Source organism: Suncus etruscus, chromosome 10, assembly GCF_024139225.1.
Source record: "Suncus etruscus isolate mSunEtr1 chromosome 10, mSunEtr1.pri.cur, whole genome shotgun sequence".
Taxonomy (NCBI): Eukaryota; Metazoa; Chordata; class Mammalia; order Eulipotyphla; family Soricidae; genus Suncus; species Suncus etruscus.
This window is the reverse complement of record NC_064857.1, coordinates 12,136,253-12,158,728: the sequence shown is the minus strand read 5'-3', so window position 1 is coordinate 12,158,728 and position 22,476 is coordinate 12,136,253. Positions and strand designations below refer to the sequence as shown.

The window sequence follows — 22,476 nt, the reverse complement described above, 5'->3', positions numbered from 1 at the left end:
TGCTGTGGCCCCCCCAAAAACCCCAACAAGTTGCGTTTTTGATTTGTCCCTTCATATTTGTGCTTTCTAAAGTGTTGAGTGTGTATATATATATATATATATATATATATATATATATATATGTGTGTGTGTGTGTGTTGTGTGTATACATATATATATATACATAAATATATTTCTGGCTCATTGCTACATATGTATATATGCTACATATATATATGCTACATATATATATACTACATATATATATGCTACATATATATATATACTACATATATATATATATATATGTAACAACGAGCCAGAAAAACAATTCTAAAGAAGTTTAAGTAAAATTAAGATGTGATTAGGGGCCGGAGAGATAGCACAGTGGTAGGGCCTTTGCCTTGCATGTGACTAACCCAGGACGGACCTAGGTTCAATTCCCAACATCCCATAATGTCCCTCAAGCCAGGAGTGATTTCTGAGCACAGAGCCAGAAGTAACCCCTGAACATCACCGGTATGGCCCAAAAACAAAAACAAAATTTTAGATGTGATTAAAGTCAAATCAGTAAAATCCAGACCACATAGCAAAACAGATCAGGTTTTTTTCCCAAGAAAATCACATTTCAGGTTATTGAAGGTTAGTTGAATAATTTTAAATATGCATAAAATTATGAAGCTTAAAAATAACTTTCAAGATGGTGGAATTGATAATAACCCTGGAATATTTTATTCCCAGTGTTAGAATTCTTGATTTGTGATGTCTGTTTTTAGAAAGATTCTTTCACTAGTTTTGTTTTTATTTGTTTGCTTCTTGGGCCATACCTGGTAGTACTCAGGGGTTACCCATGGCTCAGTCCTCAAGGATCATTCTTGGGGGGCTAAAGTGACCATATGGGACGCTGGGGATCGAAACCCGGATCTACTGTGTGCAAGGCAAGTGCTTCCTGCTGCACTATTGCTCCGATTCCTCCTTCATCATTTTTTTAAAAGAAAATTTTTAGGGTTTGAGCCCTACTCAGCAGTGCTCAGGGACTACTCAAGACTCTATCCTCATAGTACCCGTGATAGAGTTGAGGGGGTCATATAAGTGCTGGAGGATTGAACCTAGGTCAGTGATCTAAGGCAAGTGTTGTACCCACTACTATCTTATACATAACCTGCTTCATTTTTAAAGAGCTACATCCAGTAAAATACCTTATTTTCAAATTATATGAATTGCCAAATTAAAACTGGTTAGCTGGATTTTATGGAAGATTTTCTTCACTTAGAACCAGATATTTCTAATACCTGAAGATATGTGGTAATTTAATAGACAGCCTCAAAAGCTTTAAGTCCCAATTTCTGCAAATGTGGCATTATATCAAATGTACTCTGAAGCCTTCTATTGTAAGATTTGTTAGTATTAAATCATGTTTTGATGATAAATCTTTCTTCTGTGATATTTCCCCAGCTTTATAATAATGTGAAATAACCTTTAGCTTATAATTTATTTTACTTAGTCCAAATTTTCTCAGAGAAAGCATATTCTTAGCAAAATGTCACATATAATTTCTTTTGTTCAATTTTCCATCATTAGTTCACGTCTTTACTGCAAGAGCTGCTACTAGTTGAAATGCCTATCTTGGAACGCTTGCCCTTGAAAAAGAAAAACAAAATGGAGGTTATTTAGAGAGGAGAAAGAAAAAAATGGTGTTTGGAGGTGACATTATAAAATATAAATACATTTAAAATATATAGATCTATTATTTATTCAAGAGAAAAATGATTTATAATAATGAGATGTATTTTGCAAGTAATGCTATAAAAACAATTTCTTCCCAAAAGGGCAAATACAAAACAAAGAAATATCCATGGTCAAGTCATTACTTGGAAACGCTGTTTTAAAATTAGGCAGCTGTGAGAGTCAAACCAATGGCACAGAGTTGCTTGCAAAGCAACCTAGGTTTGATCCTTGGCACTCTATATAGTCTCCAGATCCCTCCAGGAATGATGCCTGAGTGCAGAGCTACAGCTGTGGCCCAAAGGGAAAGAAAAATTTAAATAGATTTAATGAAAGCATTTCTCAGATGTCCTAGACCTAGGCCCTTTGCTTAAATGTACTTGTCTATATCTCTCAGGGATCTTAAAAAAGGCGAGTTGCTTTGAATAAATAAGGAGTAAAAATCAGATGATAAAATAACAGTAAAAAAGGTCATCTCTTACACCTAAGTAACAAGGTCACTCACTCTTTAGGAGGAAGAGGAGAACTTAGATTTAAAATGAAGACCAGTAATGATTTGGTAAAGGATAATGACAGAAAGCAGCAGAACACTTACTACTTGGTGAATGTCTGAAACCTCCCCTGGAACATAAACAAGAGGGCATCACCTGTTTAAACTTTGCTGCAATCTTTAAAAATGTAAAAAGATACAGGTGGGTCACAGAAAAATGTAGAGGCTTCTGGTAAGGTAACGGAGACCTCTTGTGGTTTAAAACCAAAATCTCCCATTGAAAGTTGGCACCAGCTGACTGAGTGTGAAGAGCCTTAACAAAAACCCAAACCCCCAAAATATCTCAAGGTCAGGATAGTCCCCTGGGGTTACAGTTTAGGTCTTAGAATATAAATAGGTAGGGGGAAAAAATGAGCCCAGGAAAGAATAGAATAAAACAGTTTACCCTCTATCTATAACCTAGATATAGATAGTAACAGTCAAAAATAGAATAGAAAACTCATGAATTGAGGGAAATAAAAGTGGATGGCACCAGGGGCAAGCAGTCACACGAACATTGAGTGAAAATAAATAAAAACTGATCAGACCTAAATATCCAACCCAAAGTCAACTACAACAGAATCAAGATACCCAATCTACAACAAGCAATACACAAAGGGGACCTGTTACACTAGCAGTCCAAGGGGCAATAGGGAGGTGTGGGATGCATGCTGGGAACAAGGAGGAGGGAGGTCAACACTGGTGGTGGGAATGGCCCTAATTCACTGTCATTATGTACCTTAAATATAACTGTGAAATACTTGTAATTCACGTTGGTCACAATAAAAATGATAAAATATCAATAAATAAAAGAATAGAAAACTTTGATGACCTTACACTATACAGTAAAAGTACTGCTGATTGACTGTGTAAAATATCCCAGCCTTTGCCTTTCCTATACCTAATGAATTTTTATGTGCTTACTAATTGTTCTTAATGTCTCTGGCAATTTAAACATGATGGTTTATGTATTGGTGATGGGCTGTGATATTGTATTGAATAAATGGCCAGTCTGTGAACTCACTAAAGGCTATTCTTTCAAGCAGTGCTAAAGTTTGGACAATCCTCTTCTGTTTGCTTGTCTCCTTTTGTGTTTGTCTAGTTCTCCATCCTCATTGGTCAGCGGTCAAAGGTGTCAATCCAATTGTCTTTAGATAATTGTCACCTTTGCAACACATATTTTGGTGTATTTAATAACAATTTGAACATTGAGAGACGTTATCAATGTTCTCTGTATAAAGTATTGTTTGGAGGGATAATTATCTTCTATATTATATGTAACAAATTTATATTATGTGGTTTTGTTTGTTTTTGTTTTGTTTTGTTTTAGGGCCATACCCAGTAGTGCCCTGGGGTTACTTCTGGCTTTATCCTTAGAAATCAGTTTTGGCAGGGGACCATATGGGCTGCAGGGAATGGAACGTGAGGTGGCCACAAGCAAGGCGAAAGCCCTTCCTTCTGAACTATCACTCCGGCCCCTAATGTGTGTTTTTATAAAAAGTAAGTAAGAAAAGAATAAAGACAAAACAAAGTATAAGTGAAATTTTTATCTTTCTCAGATAAATATTTATTTCTTTGAAAGTTAAAATATAGTATTTGGGGGCCAGAGAGTTGGGGAAGCGGTAGGGCGTTTGTCAGAACAGACTGCAGTTGGATCCCTGGTGTCCCGAGCCAGGAGCGATTTCTGAGTGCATAGCCAGGAGTAACTCCTGAGTATAACTGGGTGTGGCCCCAAATGGAAGGAAGGAAGGAAGGAAGGAAGGAAGGAAGGAAGGAAGGAAGGAAGGAAGGAAGGAAGGAAGGAAGGAAGGAAGGAAGGAAGGAAGGAAGGAAGGAAGGAAGGAAGGAAGAAAGAAGGAAGGAGGAAGGAAGGAAGGAAGGAAGGAAGGAAGGAAGGAAGGAAGGAAGGAAGGAAGGAAGGAAGGAAGGAGGAAGGAAGGAAGGAAGGAAGGAAGGAAGGAAGGAAGGAAGGAAGGAAGGAAGGAAGGAAGGAAGGAAGGAAGGAAGGAAGGAAGGAAGGAAGGAAGGAAGGAAAGAAAATATATAATATTTGCTTGAAAGTACAAATTACACTCAGATATTTTTGGATTTTGTGCTTTTCACATTTGCTTTCTAGTTGTACTTAAATGAACATTTTATCTAAACATTTGTGAGTGATGAGTGATTTTTGAGCTATTCTCATCAGATTTGAAATTTTACCCATAGTACATTATAGATGACTAACAGACATATTTCAGACTGCTAACCTAAAATACTTTGCCTTTCATTAGGGAAACGAAAGCATTAAAATAAAACATCTTTAATACTAAGTCATCATGGAGCTGGATCCATAAAACAGAGGGTAGGAGCTTGCTTTACATGTAACTGACTGGGTTTGATCCCTGGCATCCCATATGGTCCTCAGAGCCCTCTAGACACAGCAGGATGTGTCCCCAAAACGAACAAAAAAGTATTACAACACTTTAAAATTAAGTTATCTGGACTGGAGCAATATAGTACAGCAGACATGGAGCTTGCCTTGGAGTTGCCTAGATTCAACCTTGACATCCCATATGGTCTCTGAGCTCACCAGGAGTAATCCCTGAGCACAGAACCAGGAATTAGTGCTAAGCACTGTTGGGTGTGGCCCCAAAACAAAAACAACCAAAAATGAACCTAAGTTATCACAACCAACACTCCTTACCTGCAATCTAAAGGATTCTTTTGAATGAAATAATCTAGAAAGCCAATGATTCCTATGATAGCTCAGAGATTCCCTTTGTTTATAAGAACCTAAATGAGAAATATATCCCCGATAAGTAAAATAATCACTGTCCCATGAATCAATGTCATGGGAAATATCTTGATTTTCCATCAGCACTACAGTGCTCAATTCACCTGCATACTTTCTGGGGGTTCAAACTGTAATTTGCTTTAAGCAAGTTCAAATTCTTGAAGAACAGGTGCAGAGGTGAATTCATGTGACCTTAGACTCAGGTTTTGTTTTGTATTTTTTCACTCTGATGCTTTTCTGATACAAAAGACTTGCTTATTTGGACAAATTTTAATCGAGAAAAAATAACTTCAGTACTAGAGGGTAAAGGTAAATGCAAACTTACCTACAAGAGACAATCTCTGCTGAATACATTCACCTTCAAAATTGTCACCTGTCTGTACTTCGTTTTCTTGAGTAGAAATCTCAGTCACTTGTATTGGCCTTTTCATATCAGAGATTTGATCTTTTCCCTGAAGAAACATTCATAATTGAAATGTGAAGTCAAAGCTCTTTGAGAAATGCCTGGTTCCAGATCTAAGCAAAAATCATATATAATAATCATAAAATGTGAAACAAATCACTGAAGCAAATCAGCTGTCACTTTATCAGGGTGATAGAAAAAGAAGATCCTGTACTTAAAACCGTAAATGAGTGTTTTTAGTTAAAAAAAAAAAAAAACTTTTTGGTCTTAAACACTTATAGGTCTTGTTTTAGAGGATTTTAGGAACCAAATATTTTTTGAAACTTGAAACTTGCTGAATAAATAAAACAAATTAATTATGGCCCTTTATATGAACTATAAACACAGGCAACCATAAACACAAGTCAGCAATAATTGAAGATAAAATATTCTATCTTTCCTCCCATTTCTTTTCCACTAAAGTTGTTACTTTGAGCAGGCTTCATAGAAACAACTGTGGCACTCACACACTTTTTTGTGATCTGATGAGGGTCAGACATCTGATTATGGTGTTGGTTCAGGCAGTAGCAATGCTGCTCGCAGTAAATCTCACGTTTGCATCACACACTTGAGGTACTTGAGTACAATCTGATCGTAGCCTTACAAGGCTTGGTTCTTCCATACAATTTTCTCATGATTTATGGTCTTTTTTTTTTTCCAATTACTTGCCCCGGGTTTTATTCTTTCACAGCAATGCTTGCACATACTGTGTGGAGAGGCTGGAAATTGCTTTACTGTCAGGGGACACATGCAGCAATTAACAGGTAGGAATAGAGTTGCCAGAATTACATCCAGTTTGTGCAGATTTCACAAGGGAGCAGCACTTTCATGTCTACAAGGCAGGTGCTTAAGTCACTGAACGAACTTCCAGACCCAAAAATCTTTATCTTTTTGGTGGTATAAAGATCAAACCCAGCACCTCATACATATGAAGTATAGAGACTATATTTGAGATATCTTCCTGGCCCTGAAAGGTCTCTTTTAATTACACTAAGCTAGCTAATAAATGAATACTAAGTGCAAAATTATTTTGTTATTAAAAGGAAATAGTGAGTCTATTTCTAACATTATTATAAAAATAAAACAACAAACAACTAGGGATCTGGAGAAATATTACTGTGGTTAAGGTGCTGGTTTTGCATACAGCTGATCTTGGATTCATTTCTGGTACTACAAATGGTCCTTCGATATCATGTGTGTTCCCTGAATACTGACCCTTTAGCCCTGAGCCAGGACTAAGCCCTTACTTAGCACAGCTGAGTGTGGCTCAAAAGACAAATAGAAAAACACAGCAGTTACATTCTGTCTGTTAGAAGTATACATTCAATTCTGCTGTGAAGAGTTCTTGCACAAGCAAACAAACAAAGACTAACATAAAAGTGATGTGGCTGCTAGATATAACTGCCAATTTTCTAGAAATACAGAAGATAAAACAAGTTTGATAATACCCCAGGAAATAATAAGCAAGTATTAAATTAGAAAATTCTATCAGGACCCGGAGAGATAGCACAGCGGCGTTTGCCTTGCAAGCAGCCGATCCAGGACCTAAGGTGGTTGGTTCGAATCCCGGTGTCCCATATGGTCCCCCGTGCCTGCCAGGAGCTATTTCTGAGCAGACAGCCAGGAGTAACCCGTGAGCACCGCCGGGTGTGGCCCAAAAACAAAAACAAAATTCTATCAAAAATTTTACTCAGTTATTTGGAAAAGAAGGTCCAGTAAATGAAATTTGAAACATACTATATAAACCAAGTATAATGTGTCTTCATTGAATTCTACCAAGGAAAGAGCTGTGACTGTGTGGGAAAAATGTGAATAGTGACCTGAGACTTAACACTAAGGAATAACTAAATATAATAGATTTATGGCTTTCCATCGCCATCCATTCCATTTTTGGGTGAAGTCAGAATCAAATTGTTTGCTTCATAATTTTGGTTCTGGAGCCACAACCAGCATGCTCAGGGCTTACTCCTGGTTCTGCACTTAGGAATTACTCTTGATGGACTTCACAGGATCATATGTGATGCTGGGTAGAGTGCATGCAATGCATGTACCTTACCTGCTGTTCTGTTTTTCTGGCCTCAAATACTTGTAGAATTTATTTGCTCAAAACTTGGATCATATCAGGGTTGTTTGATACTGATTTATTTCTTATGTAAATTAGTTATTTTGTGTGGACTTTTTTTCATTGATTTGAATCTCACATATGTTATATCTTTTATTCTGTCCTTGTACTTTATTTTATTTCTCTAAAAAATGTTACTTTATTTGAAAAAAAAATGTGGCTTTTTTTTTGTTGGTTTTTGGGTCACACCCGGCAGCACTCAGGGGTTACTCCTGGCTCTATTTTCAGAAATTGCTCCTGGAAAGCTCGGGGGACCATATGGGATGCCGGAATTTAAACCACCATCCTTCTGCGTGCAAGGCAAACACTCTACCTCCATGCTATCTTTTGGCCCCTTTATTTGAATATTTTAACTTAGACTCATAGTCTGTCTCAAGTAGCAACTGAAATTTTTGCTCAGTTCTTTGTTCATTGGGATAATTATATTCTAAATTGTACATTTAAATGTTATTTAGGCATTGTTCATATACACAATTTGTTATACTTTTCCACTATTTCAACTTTCTAACTATCTTAAATTTTCAGTTTCTCTTATTAACTTCAACTGTGATATTCTCAAGGACAAAAACATATCAAATTTTTTATTATCTTTCAGACACTCTGTGTGCCAATTTATGTGCTTGATATGTCCTACCCTCAGGCTAAAAACTATAAAATGAATTACAGAAATATTAGTTTTTATGTAGTCATTAATATCTCAAGCAAGCACCCATAACTTACATAAGCCAACACTTATATCAAAGATCTAATTCTTTATTTTTATGGTTTTTGATAAGCTTTAGTGAGGCATAATTTACATGTAATAAAATTCATTTATTTTAAGCAGCTAATTCAGTCATTTATAAAATTGTTTGTAGACATGTAACATATTATAGTCAGGATATCAAGACAATTACATTTCTTCCAAAGTTCCCATGTACATTAATCATTGGCCATGGCAATGACTAATCTACTTTCTATCACCATAGCTTTGAATTTTAGAAAATTTCATTAAAGTGATTATTTTTATCTGTTGTTTTCAGTCTTTAACTCACTAGTTCATATTTTATTATTTTTAATAATAGTTTTTAATTTTTATTTGTTATTGTTGAATTACAATAGTGTTCAAGATTGTGCTGTTAATAAACAAAGGGACTGCACATTATCAACACTGAAGTGGCCATGATCCTCTACTCATACTGTATGTCACTTTCCACCCTACCTTCTTTTCCTCTTATACCTAGCCCACAGACTCTGTTGATTGAGTTATGGTTTCTGTGTGAAAAGTCCCTTAGCCAATACCCATGTGCCCAAGACTCTCCCTCTATGTTTCCATAGAACTTCCAGCCATTCTCTTTGATATCTCCCTTTCTCCCCAGACCTGACACTCTGAGATATGTAATCCAGTGTCTGAGATTATTATTAATTAATTATTATTCATACTCAATTAATTTCTATTTCTATCACATATATAAGATTATCCCATATATGTCTTTCTGTGTCTGACATATTTCACTCAGCATGATACACCCAATCCATCCAAGTTGCTGTTAATTAGTAAGTTTATTATTATAGTTTCTTTTCTTCATTGTTATCTAGGAAAGCTTTCTTCAATCTGGCAGTGTTTAGGAGTTACTCCTGGCTCTGCTTTCAGAAATCCTTCATGGCAGGGTCAGGGGGCCATATGGGATGCTGGGGATTGAATCAGTTCCAGGTAGTCCGTGTGCTATCTATGGCCCCTTATTCAAACTTTTAGTGCCCAAGAACTGGCACCAGTCTGCATATTAGTCCATGGACCAAAAATTATAAACACTATGGTAGACCATTGATTTTTAACTTTTCTCCACTCGTGGACCTGAGTTTTGAAGACAACTGATCAAGGACTATGTTTCTCCGAATTGGTTGCACCTTGGAATCACCATGAGCTACGAAAGCCTGGGCACAATCCTTAGAAGACTCTGATTTGATGATTTTGGCTGTGGTATGTCACTGGAAATATTAAAAAGGCATCAGAAATTTTTAAGTTTTCTGGGTGATTCAAGTTAGGTAAGTTTGGATGCTGTGGTCATGTGTGCTGCCAGTTTTAGTTTTTACTTTTCATAACTTGATTACTCAGGCCCTTTAGATTTTTAGTTTGTCCTTGTCTCTTGTGAACTGTCTCTTTTGAAGTCATTCTCCTCTTACAGACTGTTTAGTTTTATTTCTTTGATGCTGACTGTAGGGATCTGTCCCAGGCACCAGGGGTCGTGATGTGGCTAGACCAAAGCAGCAAGAAGCTGCGGTATGCCTGACATGCTTTATTCTGGCTTCCACTGCTATTAAGAATTTAGGTCAGGCTGACATTATAAAATTAGCACTGGGCAAGGGTACCCACATACTCCTAGTCTCCTGTAAATGGTGTGTGCTTACCTGTGGTTACAGAAATATTAGCTTTGCTGAGTCATGCCTAGCTAGGAAGCTAGGTTGGAGGCTGAGCAGTATAATTTGGCCTATATACATTTTAATGGTACTGGTAGCTTTCTTATTAAGCTTTAAGTTTTGATATTATATGGGTGTAGGCTAATGGCATATTGTGATTGTTGTGTAAAAAGTTTTCAACAGCCTTACTCTTGTTCCTAGAACTTTTTTTTTTAATATGGACTCAGATGAATTTTTGTTTTGATGTGTTTTGTTTATTTTTGATTTGGGACTACCCCCGGTAGTGCTCAGGGCTTAATTTCTGACTCTGCCAGGATCTCACTTGGCAGGTCTGGAGACCATGTGCTTTTTGTTGTTGTTGTTGTTATTGTTTGTTTGTTTGTCTTTGGCTCACACCCGGCAGTGCTCAGAAGTTACTTCCTAGCTCTGCGCTCAGAAGTTGTTCCTGCCAGGCTCAGGGGACCAAATAGGATGCCGGAATTCGAACCAGGGTCCATCCTGTGTTGGCAGCATGCAAGGCAAATGCCTGACTGCTGTACTATAGCTCCATCCCCAGGAGACCATGTGCTTTTGGGTAATTGAACCTAGTTTGGACATGTGAAATCAAGTGTCCTCTTACCTGTAGTACTACCACTCCAGCCCCTGTTTCTTTCTTTGTTTTGTTTTTAGATGATTCACTGTTTTTTAGGAAGGTGTTTCCATTTACCCTGCTTCTACCCATATGTATACTCTCAACCATTACAAACTTCAGTCTCAAGGTGTAGTGGGCTTCTGCATTGTTCTCCCATTTGTTTTCACAAAGTTTTCCCATTTTCCCTTCATAGTACAGTGTTGATTTTTATGTGTTGTGGTGGACTTAATTGGCGACTGAAATGTGCATCCATGAAGCAAAGTGGAGCAGTCTTGTTCTTCGATGGGCTCACACACCTCAGTTCAATTCAAAATGGCTCTTTTCAGCCAAAACTCCACCCACAGCCTAAAGCTGCTCCCATCACTATTGGTCAATGGTCCAGTTTTTCCCCCAGCTCCACTCTTGACCTCCCTCAGTTCAGTTCAAAATGATGCATTTTATTTAGTCCAAACACCACTCACAGTCCACAACCACGCCTACAGCAATTGATCAACAGTCATTTTCATTTCCTCCTGGCTATACTTTTGGCTCACTTACCTCAGTTCAATTCAAAATTAATCTTTGACAATGACAATATCACTAAGCTTTGATTTTCTGATCAACTGTTACTGAATTGGCTTCTCTGAGTCTTCATATTGCTGGCACCATTTAATCTTATTTATACAAGTTAAAATTTTTCAACCTAGTCCCTATTTTTCTTATTTTCTTTTTTTTTTTTCCTATGACTAGTCCTCTAGAAATTAGGAGAAATCTAACTTTTAGTTAACATCTTGAAAACTCACAGGGAAGAGGAATATTTCCTTAACATCCAGGTGTCTCATTCCTTCCAAAAGCCAAAGTAAGGAAGAAAAGTTGTCTAATGAGGAAGATTTGGGACCTTTCTAGCTGCTCTTACCTCCCTGCTATGTTTTGTTTCCTGAATTTCCTTGACCTAACTGGTTGATTCATATTTACTGTAAAACCAGGGCTGATCTGGCAGGTTGTGTTGAAAGTCACAATAACTGGGAGAAACTGGTCATGAAAGCCTGACTATCAGCTGATGTTTCCTGATAAACTTTTTGCTCACAACATTTTTTTAAGCATTTTAAGTCTGCAAAGGCTGACCAGGATACAGAGCTCTTTCAACCATGCTGGAGGGTGCTGAGCTATATTTTAATGTAGATCATGGGTACCTGGAAGGCCTGGTACGAGGGTGCAAAAGTAACCTCCTGACCCAACAAGATTATATCAATCTGGTCCAGTGTGAGACTCTGGAAGGTAAGTGCAGTCTCTTCACTGTTTTGTGTATGCTTTTGTTTCTTAAAGTAGTAGGTCTTCGGAAGAATGGAGAAAGGACAAGCTGTGTTGTGGGCAGAAAGTCCAGAGCAGGCTCTGATTCCTGAGGTTGCAAGGAACTTGGAGAAGGCAAAAAAAAAAAAAAGTGCATCTTTATTTCTATAAGTAAAACAGTATTTTTCCATTCTGAATGTAGGCAAAAATTATATTGGTTAATACTTTGTCACCTACAGAGATGTTTATAATCCTTACAGAGAAATAGAATTGCTATTTGTGTTTTTATTATTTCAGAATTATATTAGCATTTATTTATCATTTAATCTGGGTGTTAATGTTTTAATAAATTATAATATTATACATTTATGAAATAACTTACTATTTTAATGTATTCTGTTTCCTTTGTAATTCTATATATTTTAATTCAACTAATAAGTATAATAAATAAAAGACTTCACCAGATTATTTAGAGTTCTTAATTTCTCTCTGACTAAAAGTAGGCAAAAAAGGGGGAGTCCTAATTCTAACTTTCTTAATATCTACTGATTAGAATGTTTGAGATTTATCTTTGATTGAAATTTAAGAAAATAAATGAATTTGTTCTCCTTGATCCTAAATTTGGAAATTCTGACTTTGACCTCTGAGGCTCAAGGTAGGTGACCTGGTGGTCTGAGTTTCTGATTCCTCACTTAAAAACCATGATATTAATGTGTATTGGCTGAGTTGTTGGCTGGAGTATTAGAGTATTGACTGGAGAGAAATGAGATAATGAATGGATGTGTTAATAACTTGGATTATGGCCTGGGTGAATTAATCTCATTGCCTTGCATGTCTGAGGTCCCGGGTTTTATATCAAAACCAAGAGAAAAAAACACCACAGAGCACTAAGCAAATAGAAATTACTTTTTAGAAGCTGAAATATGATTACTATACAGAAATTGCACATATATAGCAAATATAATTTTATTATTTCAGCAATAATATGTATCCAAAAGCAATTATTGTATTTATACCATAAACCAATCAGCTCTGAAAATATTCTCTTCCTCTTTTATATATACTGTGTATGAGAGAGAAAGAGAACAATAAGGATACTTATAAGAATTGTCCTCAGATTTTAGCCACAGATCATAACGTTATTATCTATATGCTCAATGCTATACAGTAAATCTCTGACATAGTGTATTATGCATTATTCTGTATGATTTGTCCAATACCTCCCTATTTATCCTTCCTCTCTAGAAATGATCTTTCAGTCACATTATTTCCAGAGCCCTACCATAGATTATACATTTATAATATTTTATTATAAAAAATTTAGATCTGTCCATTTTGAAATAGACTTATAAAATCAATCATGTCAAATAAAGCTTGAAAGCTTTCACATTCTGGAAAGTGCTAGAAAGCAACAGCAATCAAGATGGCAACAAGGACTCTGGAAAGCAATAACAAAACAAAACTTTTTGAAGGTGACTTTGCAATCTTCTCTCTAGAGCTGAAAGAACCTGCACTTACTGTTTATAGTTCTGACCTGTTCAAGCCAGAGGCAAGGCAGAACTGAGTTGACAGAAGACTGTCTTTTGTTAGAAATGGAAACAGCTAAAAAAAATCTTTCAGAAAATAATAATTCTGGTACTACAACATAACCCCATATCCAATTTTTTTCAATAAATTAAATTAAGCATTTGTTAACTGAAGAATGTTAATTCTGCACAGAAGATCTGGGAAATTTTGAGGTAGGAAAAAACAAAGAACATAGAAAAGTAAAAAGAACATAGAAAAGTAAAATCCTTTAGATGAATTCTATTTCATTCATAGTCAATCTTTCAAATTAGCTAGAGAATGCAAAGCAAAACACAAATAATACATAAAACATGCACAGCAATGTTTAGTCAAATTTAAGTAATAATTCAGAGATAAACCAAGGTCAAATATTCTAAAATCAAATAAACAATCCTAGAAAATAAAAGGGTAAAAAGGAGAAAAATCAGAAATTTAGAAGTTGCTCCCAAGTATTTTCTGCCAAAAGCCTTTTTTATCCTAGTTATTTGGTTGAGCAAGGGAAAGAAAGAATAGAAGAAAGAAAAGAAGTGAATAAATCTATCATCAAAATAGCACTTAACTGAATTTAGGACATTCAGGTGTAAATATGGGAGAGAATAAAATGTTTCAGACCCTTTTTATGACCTGAAGAATAAAATTAATTTTTGCATAAATATACCCATAGATGCATACTGCAACATCTAGGATTTACCCCCAAAATAATCCTCAAGTCCTGACTCAATACAACTTACAATCAGCAACATTTTTATTGTATCTTGTGGTTTCTATATTTTTCCCTCTCAATAATATATAAATTCAACATCCATTTATTTCAAAACTTCTGTTTAAAGCTGCATGCCAGTTAGCTCTTTGGATCCTCCCAGGAATATCAAATATGAATCATTAAACTAGGTTATAAAGGATACTGAGAAAATCTATATAAATAAGGATTTCATGTTCTCAGTTAACAGTTGAGAACACTGGGGCTGAGGAAGACTGTGACCAATGTAACAATGAAGAACAGAGGCATGTGATCCTATTTCTATTAAAATAGATCTTCTACCTTACTCTGCAGCTAGTTGTTATATTAATATCAGCCCCATTTTCTATAGCTTAGGATGATATAGACTATTTAAAGGAATAAATGACTTGTGAAAGAAATTGTGGGATCTGTAAAACACAGCTTCTTTCTGGTTTGAACTGTGAGGTTTAAAACATTTTTTAATTTAGTCAGCATAAAAGTATAAAGTGATTAATGATTGGGTTTTAGGCATGCAATGTTTCAACACCAATCACTTCACCAATACTACTCCACTTCCCAACCTCATTAACTTCCCACCCATTAGCCTGCTTCTACTTGGTGCTTTAAAAAAATAAGAAGATTCTTAAATTTAAATTCATAGCTTCTACACAGGGCTCATCCCTAGTCCCCCCGCCCCAACAGAACCATAGAACATGAATCAGCTTGTTCTGCCTCGTAATTTGAGAGAAAAAATAAAAGTGGACGTGATTAAGGGCAAGCAGTCTCATGAACATTGAATGGAAATAAAAAATGATCAGCCCTAAATATCCAAACCAAAGTCAAAGACAATAGAATCAAGAGACCCAAATCACAACAAGCTATACACAAAAAGGATCTGTTACTAGCAGTTCAGGGGCTAAGGGTGGACATATGGGATGCATGCTGGGAAGAGTGGCGGAATCATGCTGGGAACAAGGGCAGAGTGAGGTCAACACTGGTGGTGGGAATTGCCCTAATTCACTATCGCTATATACTTTAAATATTACTGTGAAAGACTTGTAAATTATATATATATATATATATATATATATATATATATATATATATATAAAGCTAAACCTTCAAAAAAAGATTCTGCTTTGTGGTTTACAGTTCTGTTTGTTAGAAGTTAGAAGGAAATGTAAGTGTGGAACTAACTGCTGTTTTGCTTCTGTAAACTCTGACTTTGCTTTAGTCATAAAGACTGCCATGAAAAGCCCTCGGGTAAGTGGCAGAAAAGACTAAACTCAGAAGAACAACCAGTCTCTAGAACCTGACCTTGCATGTACCAGGTTCAGATGGCCAACTACAAAGTACAAAATGGCCCCAGATAGATATAAGAAGAGCTTCAGGTTTGTAAAGATAAGATTTCCTTTTACTAAATATATAGTCAAACCTATGTTTTTCTTTGATGCAGTCTATTAAAAACCAATAGTTTTTTTTCCTTTTTATTATTATTTTATAATTTTTATTTTGACCACAGTGGATTACAAATCTTTCACAGTAATATTTTAGGTACATATTGAATCAGTGGCATTCCCACTACCGATGTTGTCCACCCCCTCCCCCGTTCCCAGCATGCATCCCATATCCCATATCGCCCCTCCTTTGCCCCCTGGGTTGCTAGTATAAGTGGTCCCTTCTGTGTCTAGCTTATAGATTGGGTATCAATTCTGTTGTCATTAGCTTTGAATTTGGTGTTAAAGTCTGATCATTTTTTTATTTTTACTCAATGTTCAGATGCTTGCTTGGTCTTGGTACCCTCCATTTGTGAGGCAGAACAAGATGGTTCAAGTTTTTAAAGGTCAGTTCTGACTATGTGGAAAGTCCCTAGACTCCCTTTAAAAATCACTTGCAAGCTATTGTCCGGGTCATTGCCTGACAAGGGGCAAATCCAGTGCTGGTAATAAACTGCTCCTTTATGCATTTGCAAATTATTTGTCTCCTCTGTTCTCTGTGGGGCAGATCTCAAATCTGGACCTTACATTATTATTAATAAGGTTTTGACCATGACATTTTACCAGCTTCCAGCACCACCTCCTCCTTGCATTAAATATTTTATTCACCACAGTCCTTGCCCCTGCCTGTTTCATCCCTCAACCCTTGTGTCTTAAGTAGCATGTTTCCTACTGACATCCTGTTCTTTGTTTCCCTTGTGTTTAGACATTCCCCCATTATGTTTCTTCATATCCCGAATATGAAAAAAATCATTTTGTCTTGGTCTCTTTCTCTTTGACTAATTTCATTTTGCATAATACTCTCCAGATCCATCCACGTATCAGAAAATTTCTTGGTTTTATCTTTTTTATGACCAACTGATATTCCATTCTGTAAATGTACCATAGTTTCTTTTTCTAGTCATCTATTTCTTTGATACTTAGGGTGTTTCTATATTTTGGCTTTTTGTCTAGAGTGCTCCAAGGAGCTGAGAAAATGTCTTTTTTCCAATTTGTGCTGTTGACGAAAAATAAAATAAAGGACAATTATTAGATAGAAGTTAGAAACCTTAAAAATTTTGTTTACATTTGCACAAAATCTTCATTATACAAGTTACGGGTAGAGAAAAATTGGTAAAAACAAACAAACAAACAAACAAAAAACAGTGCTACTATATTCTACGTTTTGAAGTAGGCACTTTGTCATAGAAAACTTAACTTCATTTTATTGTATTTTACTGTTTTGAGGGGTCATATCTGATACTGCTCAGGGCATATTCCTAGTACGTAACAGATAATTCCTGACTCTGTGAAACCAGATGAGGTAGGAAGAATTGAACACACTGTCCCTGTCTTTTATTTTAAAAACAACCATGTTACCACACCCCCATTCCTCCTGCTTAATCTTACCTGCTAATAGACCCTCCCATTTCTGGGAGGGGTATTGAGGAGGTTTCTAAAGGTTTGGCCTTAAAGTCAAGAGGAGATTTACCTGAATGGAGAAGGAGCAGGAGGAGAGATGGCTGAAAGAAGCTAGACGCAGGGCAAGCTGACAAGACCATGCTTACATAGGTTTAAGATTATAGGCCACACATGTTGGCCAGGGCAAATAAAGCTGATATTTCTTGAAGCCTGTCCGTGGATGAGTTTTATACCCGCTGCTCTCCTGAACCCAGATACCCGCCAGCTGGAGGGGTTTGAAGCCATGTGGCCTGGGACAGCAGAGAAAGGTCCCTCCATTCATCCCATCACCATTCAAGTCCATCCAAAGGGCTCTGATGCAACACAACCACAAATGGTGGAGAGGGGGGATTTATTTTTTGAAAAAATAAATAAATAAATAAATAAAAGGTCCAGAACAATAGCACAGCAGGTAAAATCTTTGCCTTGCATGTAGCTGACTCAGGTTTGATCCCTGGCATCCCTCATGGTCCCCAGAGCCCACCAGGAATGATACCTAAGCACAGAACCAGGAGTAACCTTGAGCACCTCCAAGTGTGGCCCAAAAGAAAAACAAAAACAAACAACCAAAAAGCTTTCTGGAGGAGCTGTAAATCAGGATATTAGGAGTTAATGCCAGATTTTATATATTAATCTGGTTTCATCCCTGGCATTACATACCAACCTCCCACCACGCACTGTAGTGCAGTTTGGGGGCCAATGAGCTCCATCATAGTATCCCTGGAGATTGCAATACCATTGACCCCTCCCCACAGGCTCTTGAGTATCTCCTGGAAGTACTCTCCTGTCTCAGCAAACAAAACAAAATTTTCTGTGGCAAGTACTAGGCTGAGATTTAAACCCCAGTACTGTCTTCAGACACTGAGGCAGGGACAGAAGGAGTGATCCTCTCTGACCTCTGGGTCTGGAATCCAGGACAGGACAAAATCAAAATGAAATGTTTTAGTAGTATTTATTTATAAGGAAAATAAAAAATTTCAGGTCAATGTGGAAGGGATTTTATAAAAAAAAGATTATCCAGAAAAGCATTGGAAAGTCCCCATACTCACAATTGTGCTTTAAAGTGTTCAGACGTGTGTATGTCTCTGGAGGATTCATCTTTTCCAAGGTCTGCCCATGATGGATCCATTAGTAGGAGTTGAGTCAATTCCTGGGACTCTGGGACTCAGTCCTTCCCAGGGACCAATTTGGGAAGTAAGTTCTTATGGTTTCTGCTAGTGGTAAGCTGTGGAAGGCTTTATGTAATCCATGTAGAAACTTAGAACACTTTTCACGTTAAAGGGACAGAAAATATTCTTTTAAAGAATTAACAATATTGTTTTTCAAATTTATTTTTAAATTTTATTATTCTTCAGAAAACAGAAACATGATTTTGGAGTTCTTTGAAAGAATTAAAAAAGGTATTATAGTGTATAATATATTTATATTACATAAATATATGTTATATATAAATGTATATTATATAGTACATATATTTATATTTATGATATAAATATATTATATATAAGCTTGGAATTTATGCATTGCATGGCCACATACATGGCTGCATAGCAACTCCAATCTTTTTCATTTTTTTTAAATAATTACTTTATTTAAGGACAGTGGCTACAAAATTGTTCATGATTGAGTTTTCTCTCTCTCTTTCTCTCTCTCTCTCTTTCTCTCTCCCCCTCTCTCCCTCTCTCTCTCTCTCTCTCCCCTCTCCTCTCTCTCTCTCTCTCCTCTTCCCTCTTTTGACATTGTGGTTTGCACTGTTGTTAATGAAAGAGCACCATGCATATCATTTTCACTTTATTTCAGCATTTTCAGTTCTTGCCCAGTGTGACCATTCCAACTATTGTCATAGTGGACCCTTCTCTACCCTAACTGCCTCACCACTCTTTGTAACTCCACATTTTTCAATACTGTCTTCCCAGTAGGAATACACCAATTTAGACATCAACATGGAGTCAAAGTCACCTAATTTTCAGAAACAAAATAAGTAAGAGAATAACAAGCAACAAATGGCTTAGTAAACCTGACAATGTCTTAATGACATCATTGCAAAATATCATAAATTTTTGGCCACATCCAGCAGCACTCAGGATTTACTCCTGACTCTGAGCTCAAGAATTACTACTGGCAGATTCTGGGGACTATATAGGATACCTAGGATTGAAACTGGGTTGATCATATGCAAGGAAATGCCCTACTCCATGTGCACTAAAACACAATAATTTTTACAAATTTTCTTTTTCAAGAAAATTCAAATGTTTTAATTAAAATTTAAAAAATGTCATCACTTACCTATTAAACAAGCAATCTAAAATATATTATTTCATGCCTGCCAAAAGGCAGGGTTGGGAATGGGTGGGGATTTGGGGCACTGACTGGGAATTTCATATTAGTGGTGGTGGGGTGTGGGATTGCCGGATTTGTCTGTTTCTACATCAATCAACATCCACATTGTTTCTCATTGGATGTAATTCTTTGAATGTAGCCCCTCTGATTGGTAGTGAAACCGAATGGTCCCACCTGGAAGCACATGTAGGCGACATTTTTGCCTCACACTACCATGCTGTTTGATGGCTTGTAATTAGAAACATGTACACAATGCTGTCATTTCCCCCATTTCAAATATGTTAATGCATTTCCTTAGGCACATTTCACTCTTCACATAAGAGTCTAGGGCAAGTCATTTCATCCTTACTTCGAGAATATTTCCTTGGGAATTTGCTAATGTTGGAGTTTCTTACAATAGGTGCTAAGGGGATAATTCCCAGTAGTACTAGAGTAACATGAGGTGTTAAAGATGGTACCCGGGGCTCGAACTTACAAAACATGCATTCTAACTAACTCTATTGCCTAGTCCTCTCCATTTTGCTTAAAAAGAGCACCCATTATTCTTTTGGTTTTTGTTTTTGGGTCACAATCACTGGAGCTCACGGTCACTCCTGGCTCTTCTGGCAGGCACAGGGGACCATATGAGATGCCGGGATTCAAACCACCATCCATTTTGGATCAGCTGCTTGCAAGGCAAAAGCCCCAACTGTTGTGCTATCTCTTCGGTCCCACCCATTATTCTTTAAAGTCTTCTTTCCATAGTCTTGTAGAACTACCCTTATAACCCTTTCCAATTGTATTCATTATAGAGTAGATTTGACCAGCCTCAACCCCTGTGTCATATAGAGAACTAAATCCTGAATAGTATAGAACTAAATAGGATCAGTGGCATTTTTATATTTTATGCCCATGTGCAAGCTATCTATCTGTCTCACTTTTCTGACCTGAGTAATAATAGTGAGGTGCTTAACTCTTAACTCACTCATTGAGTAACTCTCCTATACTATACTATACTATACTATACTATGCTATGCTATGCTATGCTATGCTATGCTATGCTATGCTATGCTATGCTATGCTATGCTATGCTATGCTATGCTATGCTATGCCATGCCATGCCATGCCATGCCATGCCATGCCATGCCATACCATACCATACCATACTATACTTATGTTACTTAAGGGCAGGTTCCTAAATATATGTGGCCTTGGGTTGTTACTAAAGTAGGTAGAGTCAATCCTTTCTTAATATATACATGAATCATATCTCCATCATGCACATACCTTAAATATTTTATATTTGTCTATTTATCTCAATAAGCCTGATTTTAATTTTATTCTTTGTGATTTTACTTAATTATTTTGGTTTGAGGCCACATTTATCTGTACTTGGGATTTACTCCTAGTTCTGTGCTCAATGATCATCTCTGGCTGTGTTTTGGGAATTATATGTTGAGGCAAGATCCCTGGGTCAGATGTATTCAAGGCAAACACCCTGTCCACTGTGCCCTATCTTTTATTTGAAAAAGAATGATAGTGTTTTAAAGAAATGTAGCTAAAACTTTTTTTTCTCATTCTTGCTTCCCTAAACCAAGGTTGTGCTTGTATCTAGTTCAAGTATGACAACACAAATTAGAATTGTCTGCCTATATGGGTTCCAATCTGGTTCAAATTTGACTCTGAGATGTATAACCAACTACTTTAATCAAAATGTTTTCATATGTAATATGTAGCTCCTATCTGCCTGGCTTAACTTTCAGTTTCTAGGAAGGACAGAATAGATTGAAAATGCTTTGTCAACTCTAAACCATATAAATTCTTGAGAAATCTTGAATGCATCCCCCTGAACGAGCTGCAATTCATATGCAATAAGAATTCATGGGGACAGAGCTGTGGCACAGGGAATAAGGTGTCTGCCTTGCACACGCTAGCCTAGGATGGACTGCAGTTTGATTCCCCAGCATCCCAAATGGTACCCCACGTCAGGGGGGCTAGGGACGATTTCTGAGCGTATAGACAGGAGTAACTCCTGAGCATCACCAGGTGTGGCCCAAAAATAAAAAAAAAAAAAAAAAGAAGGATCAATTCCCCCCCAATATTCAATAGACCTTTAAATCATGAATTTTTGGTTATGTTTAAGGATATTTGAATATGGGTCTGTATATTTGCCTTCCTTAAAGAACACCACTTCCTTTTATAAATGTCTATTTTGATGAATAAGAATCAAAATGAGTTTTTTTTTTTTTTTTGGTTTTTGGGTCACACCTGGCAGTGCTCAGGGGTTATTCCTGGCTCCAGGCTCAGAAATTGCTCCTGGCAGGCACAGGGGACCATATGGGGCCCCGGGATTCGAACCGATGACCTCCTGCATGAAAGGCAAACGCCTTACCTCCATGCTATCTCTCTGGCCCCTCAAAATGAGTTTTAACCTGGAACCAGGCACTGATTTATATAAAGTTCCATGTGGCCTCTAGTCCTTGGTTTTCAGGTCTTAATCATAAATTAAATCTACTCATATTAAGGTTCATCTGTGTAATAAAAAACGCATTAGGAGAATGTGAAGAATACAATAAAAACCAAAATATGATTCATGCTCTGAACAACTATCTAGTTAAAATAAGTAAACCTAATTAAATGTAAAAGGCCAGTTTAAACCTTTAGAGAGCAGCTATATTAAAAAGTAGATCAAAACTCAAAGGATAATTGTTTTGGTAAAATGCCAATATGGTGAGAGCTGAAGAAAGTTGGGATGCTAGACATTTTAGATTTGCAGGGGAAACTAATTAATCATAGATAGAAAAAAAAAAAAACCATAAACCTGGCCAGAGTGTAAATTATCTGGCTTCAACACTAGAATGCCTGGAGAATTTAGATTAGGAGATTTTTTTTGAAATATATTTTGGTTTTATTATGGAGCTTCAAGAGGTCAAGAAACATAGTTGATCAAATACCTGGAAACCTAGGAAACAAGCTATTTTAAAGCCTCAGTGTCTTCATTTAGGAATAAGGAATCTTGTTAAATTTGAAAGTTTATGTGCATTGGTATACTATGTGAGTACAGAGC

The 22,476-nt window shown here is 36.7% G+C and overlaps 1 protein-coding gene across 1 annotated transcript in view; it reads left to right on the top strand.

The window, feature by feature from the left end:
* The first annotated feature begins 11,725 nt into the window (after nucleotides 1–11,725).
* The window catches only part of ATP6V0D2 (ATPase H+ transporting V0 subunit d2), a 61,789-nt gene continuing 51,038 nt past the window's right edge, over nucleotides 11,726–22,476 (top strand). The window contains exon 1 of the mRNA XM_049782147.1: nucleotides 11,726–11,855. Coding sequence (XP_049638104.1) covers nucleotides 11,726–11,855 — 130 coding nt within the window. The remainder of the gene's footprint in view (nucleotides 11,856–22,476) is intronic.